Below are 5,704 nucleotides of genomic sequence, written 5' to 3'. Positions count from 1 at the left end.
GTATTATTTTATACTTTTTTGGATAATTTCTTAGCTTTACTCACCCCCATTTTTTCCTTTATTTTTTTCTCCCTGCTTTTTTCTTGCGCTTATTTTATTTGCTATATTACAAGTAAAAGGTTAAGGTTTTATGAAAAATATTTGAATAAAATTAACATTTTTTGTACCGAAGAAGCGTAAAAAGTCTGCATGACATCATTATTTATGGTGAACAAAACTGAATTAACAGAAAACTGGAACATGTTTGTCTGTGTTATACACAACATGCATTTATACACAAATTAGTTATTCTGTATGGGTGAGGTCCTTGAGGACCTGGGATTCCGGATTTGGCCCATTACCCCAACATCAATTAGTTATTCTATATGGGTGAGGACGTGAGATCCTACAGTGAGGCACGCTATGGGACCTGGGACTTAGGCCAGAGTTGGCTCATTTTTCCAACATTGTATATGCACATTCTATTCTATATGGGTGAGGTCCTACAGTGAGGCATGCTATGGGACCTGGGATTTAGACCAAAGTTGGCCCATTTTCCCAACATTGTATATGCACATTCTATTATATATGGGTGAGGTCCTACAGTGAGGCATGCCATGTAACCTGGGATTTAGACCAAAGTTGCCCCATTTTCCCAACATTGTATATGCACATTCTATTCTATATGGGTGAGGTCCTACAGTGAGGCACGCTATGGGACCTGGGACTTAGGCCAGAGTTGGCCCATTACCCCAACATTGTATATGCACATTCTATTCTATACGGGTGAGGTCCTACAGTGAGGCATGCCATGGAACCATTATCCCAAGTTCCCAACACAAATTGATTAAATATCATTAAATTTTATAAGGTAATAAATTATACCTGGTAGCAACAGCAGCATAATTTCAAATTACTGTATTTTTTTCCATATCTGTCATCTAATTGGTCAGGAGCTGCATCTACCTTGTTTCAAACCAGCCAATGGGGAGACAGTCGTCATAACAACCAACCCACCAATCACAGTGGACGCATCAACGAACCTTTTGCGGAAAAATCGTGAAATCTTAGGAACGTCCTATAACCCGAAGCGCGTTAAGACTTTGCATGGAGCTGTGCTTATGAAAGGAAATGAGTGAGTTGTTTATCCTTAGCAAAGTCTATATAGTAAGATGGTACATATATATACATATATATATAGTAGGGTGGATGGTACATATATATATATATAGTAGGGTGGGGCAAGATGGTACACATATATATAGTAGGGTGGGGCAAGATGGTACATACATATATATAGTAGGGTGGGGCAAGATGGTACAAATATATATATATAGTAAAGTGGGGCAAGATGGTACACATATATATAGTAGGGTGGGGCAAGATGGTACATACATATATATAGTAGGGTGGGGCAAGATGGTACATACAAATACATATAGTAGGGTGGGGCAAGATGGTCCATGTTTTCGTTCTGTTTTATCATCCAATTTGGTCGTAAACAAAGAATAATTACAGAATTCTAAAACCGTATTCTCACAAGTCTAAAAAACGGTTGTTAATTGTTAAAAACCGAATTAAGAAATGGGGTATTCTGTGCTAACGGTATGCACCTTACCCCATAGTATTGTATATATGTATCGCACACTAACTAACCCCCTCCACCACCAGGATAAAGGTCGTTGACGGGGAGGAAGCCGTGGAAGAATTGCAACTCAAGAAACATGAGGTGGGTGATGTCATAATCATCATTATGTGCTCAACAATACATTCACGATTATCTGGTCTAAAACTTTTTGCAAGTATAAAAAATCTTGCCGAATGGCATATGAAACGTTGGAATAAAATTAACGGTTTTATAATAGAGGAATTTAACAGCCACGCTTTTATTTTGACACTTTTACTCAAGTAGCTTTGATCCACGGTCGTATAGCGTGTTTTAACGACTTTTGTTTCGCTGCTAATTTCCCTTCTCTTCGTTGTTTAAATTAATTTGATCTTTTTGAAGAAATAAATAAAATATACAACAACTTCTGACTACAGAAACATCTAAAATATACACAATATAAAAAATATACAAATATATACAACATTAATATATTTATATATAACTCACCATGTCATGTACCCCCTCCAGGTTCGTTTCACATCAACCATTCACATGCCGACCTCCCAACCCCAACCCACATCGTCATCCATGGAGCAACTTCATGATCATCTAAAGAAGACCCTTCGTACGCATAACGTGAGCGCGACATCAGACGGGAATCTTCTTATTGATTCGGTGAGTGCAACACAGTAGTATCTAACTGGTTTTGCAGGTTTTCTTGTTGATTCAATTACCATGTGTTGTGATTTGTATTCTATATGGGCGAGGTCTTCGTAGGGACCACAGACTGAATTCATTAAATTAAAAACGCAGTTGCGATTTCTGGGTCTTTTTAGAATAGTTAGTGTGTCAATCAAGGTATCAAAGCTTGTGAAAAGGAAGGTTATGCAAATGTAATTACCACCTTAGTTTGGGTATTGGGGTAATTGGCAAAATCCCAAGTCCTCTTGGAAGAGAATAGAAAACAACTGTAAGCATAAGGTAAACAGCCATGCTATAACTCGACAGTGAGCATGAGGTGTACAACCTGTATTAACACAACAATCCCCCCAGATTCTCCTTAAAGCCCAACCCTCTTCCACTGACGAATCGTCCCATCTTGACGTGCTTGTATCTTGGTCTATACAAGATGAGGAACTCGGTAGCTACATCACTGATCTTCTTCGAACCGGACTCCCAGCTCGTGCTCAGTAATCAGAAACCATGGATTCCGCATAATACTCTTGAATATAAATGTCTAATTTTTGCTCACTTTGTCTAATTTTGCCCAATTTTTTTGAATCCCCGTTTCGGCACTCAGCAAATTTGTTTTTCTAAATATTAATCAGCGCGCCTGGTAATTTTAGGGGACCACACCATTTTTTCTTTAAAACATTTTCACCAAAAAAAAGTTTTTATTCGTTGGAAATCATTTCCAAGTAAATAACGAAGTTTCATAGAAATCATATTTCTATTTTCTTTTCATAAAATCATTGAAGATTTTCTGCTTTTGTTGTAAAATTTCCATTTAAAGTGAATAAAATTTCTGATATTTCAGAAACATTTTGTATTGTAGCGGCTTATGGAGTATGCTGTGGTAACAAAGTGTAACAGATAATCAGATAAAAAATAAAACAACTCAAAACTTCACATTTTACACAAATGGTAAAGACAAATCGCCTTTTTGAATTTAAATTCAGAACACCTGTGTTATAATGACTGTCAAATCATCTTTTTGAATTTAAACTCATCATATAAAAGTCAGATAAACTGTTTTCATAGGTGCCAATGTAATCATGTATACTGTTTGTGCAATATAAAATTGTCTTCATACCTACAGAGCAGCATATAATTTTTTGTTTTTTTATCAGGATTTGGCCTTGTGAATTTAAATTCATCATATAAAAGCCAGATAAACTGTTTTCATAGGTTTCTATGTAATAAAGTATACTGTTTGTGCAATATCAAATTGCCCCTTTACCTAGCAGCATATAATAACGCACAAAATTGTCTTCATACCTACGGAACAGCATATAATTATTTGTTTTTTTATCAGGATTTGGCTTTTTGAATTTAAATTCATCCTATAAAAGCCCCCTTTACCTAGCAGCATATAATAACAGCATAAAATAACTCTCTTTATCTGGATCTCTGCCTAGCTTCCACATCACTATACCTCAACCACAGTAAGTACCAGCCTTGGGCCTTGAACCTCATACCCTCCACACTAACCATCTCTACACCTCGTAGCTATCCTTAGTTTCGCCGAACGTGATCTCGGGTTTTGTTCAATTTCTTCACCACTAGGGAGCAGCAGAGATTGCTCTCGTTTCCAATATCGTCGCTCAGTTTTGGATCTGATCAAAAATAGTGTTGCCATTCATAAAATACAGTATTTAGAATAAGCACAGTGTTGTCATTTTTAAAATACAACAATGCCAGTCAAAAAATACAGTTAGTTAAAAAACAAACAAAAAACGCATGGCTGTTGAATATGTGGTGAACTAATGATGAGTTGTTGTACATTTAACTCTGCAATTCCGCAAACTCACATTTTTAACTGTGTAAGTGGATTTACTCCACTACGCAAGGCAAATAAGTCTCATTCATAAATAAATAAATATACCTCTTCCCGACTCCCATCTTAACATTGAAAGGTTTGGAAATCTCAATTTGTTTCAACATTCTCTTCACGACACGATCCTCCAACGAGTGAAAAGTGATGACACCCATCTTGCCCCCGTTCATTAAATATTTCTCCGATGTTTTAATCCCGTGACAAATCTCATTTAACTCATCGTTCACGAAAATACGAATCGCCATGAAGGTTTTAGTGGCGATGTGACATCTGGGGGGGGGGGGATAATCTTTCTTGTTAACAAGTTAGATATATTCCAACCCAGTGGTCTTGTATTCGTTCAATTGCTGTTAAGTGGCTTGCCTTAGTTTAGCACCTTGTTCTCACTTATATAAGGGTTTTAGTGGTCACGTGACATCTTGGTGGTGATAGCAAATAGAAGTGTTGTCACTTATTTGAAACCCATTGCAAGTTCTATTCTATATGAGTGAGATCCTAGTCTGTATTAGAGGATGTGGAATTTATGCTAGAAAAGAATTACAACGTATGTAACTTTTATGGTAATGGTTTATGCGTATGGGTGAAAATTTAAAAACCCATTAGTGACCACTGGGTTGGAGCAATTTCTGGTAAGTTTATTGCCCAAGACACATACGCCCACAATGGTAGCTTACTATCTATGTAACTTTTCAACATGTGACTGCAAGCCAATTATCACATCATACAAACGACCCATCTCCCACCAATTGAATCCAACATAAGGATTAATATAAACATTAAACATGCACGCATAATGGTAGCAGCAACGTGCCTTGAACATGGCAGCCCCTTCACCTACCTTCTACCAAGCGAATCTACCCTAAAAACATCAGATGTTTGCGAGAACGCCATCGATACAACGCGAGCCAACTCGAGTGTCGTCGATATCGGCCGATTCTCGATGATTGAAGACGAGATGTTTCGAGCGTTTCGTTCGTCACCATATTTATCTAATAGATGAAAAAATGTAACTTAACTTATTTATCCTCACTGGGCGGAGCAACAGTCGTTATACCACGGGTGTTCTGTTTCATACACCTCGTGCCAGATTACGAGTTACTACGTATGTAACTTATTTATCCTCGCATGGCGGGCAACGACAGTTTTTATAACACGGGTGTTCTGTTTCATACACCCCGTACTCGCTTACAAGTTACCACGTATGTAACTTATTTATCCTCGCATGGCGGGCAACGACAATCGTTATAACACAGGTGTTCTGTTACATACACCTCGTGCTTGTTTACGAGTTACCACGTATTTACTCACAAATAATTTCTGTCAGTTCCTCTTCATCCAAATTGTTGACGACATCCGCTGCTGTGATTTGACCTTCTGACCTAAGAGGTAAACACACGTTACACATATGGTCAGATACAGAGTTCAAGTTAAATGCTTAAACATTTACAAACCATTGCTTCAACTCAGCGGTTACTAATAGCTTCGTTGCAGGAAACCCATCACAATGGCAATAGTTTAAGGGTTACTGGTTACTCTAAGACATAGAGGTAGATTCTTCA

At 37.6% G+C, this 5,704-nt stretch overlaps 2 protein-coding genes across 6 annotated transcripts in view; one reads left to right on the top strand and one right to left on the bottom strand.

The window, feature by feature from the left end:
- Window positions 1–3,124, top strand: part of LOC100186018 (integrator complex subunit 11-like) — a 7,702-nt gene extending 4,578 nt beyond the window's left edge. Inside the window, exons 8-11 of the mRNA XM_002128760.5 lie at window positions 933–1,114; window positions 1,651–1,708; window positions 2,117–2,263; window positions 2,642–3,124. Coding sequence (XP_002128796.2) covers window positions 933–1,114; window positions 1,651–1,708; window positions 2,117–2,263; window positions 2,642–2,782 — 528 coding nt within the window. The 3' untranslated portion in view covers window positions 2,783–3,124. The remainder of the gene's footprint in view (window positions 1–932; window positions 1,115–1,650; window positions 1,709–2,116; window positions 2,264–2,641) is intronic.
- Window positions 3,120–5,704, bottom strand: part of LOC100183661 (probable methyltransferase-like protein 15) — a 6,820-nt gene continuing 4,235 nt past the window's right edge. For 2 of the 5 annotated variants that reach the window (XM_026835130.1, XM_026835129.1), the window contains exons 5-6: window positions 4,194–4,415; window positions 3,120–3,924 (exon numbers count right to left, since the gene is read on the bottom strand). In XM_026835130.1, the coding sequence (XP_026690931.1) occupies window positions 3,795–3,924; window positions 4,194–4,415 (352 nt within the window). In that variant the 3' untranslated portion in view covers window positions 3,120–3,794. The remainder of the gene's footprint in view (window positions 3,925–4,193; window positions 4,416–5,704) is intronic. The other 3 variants (XR_003396029.1, XR_003396028.1, XM_026835131.1) reach the window with 3 other exon arrangements.

Source organism: Ciona intestinalis, chromosome 7 (genome assembly GCF_000224145.3).
Source record: "Ciona intestinalis chromosome 7, KH, whole genome shotgun sequence".
In the NCBI taxonomy this organism is placed as follows: Eukaryota; Metazoa; Chordata; class Ascidiacea; order Phlebobranchia; family Cionidae; genus Ciona; species Ciona intestinalis.
This window is presented reverse-complemented; position numbering and strand designations above follow the sequence as displayed.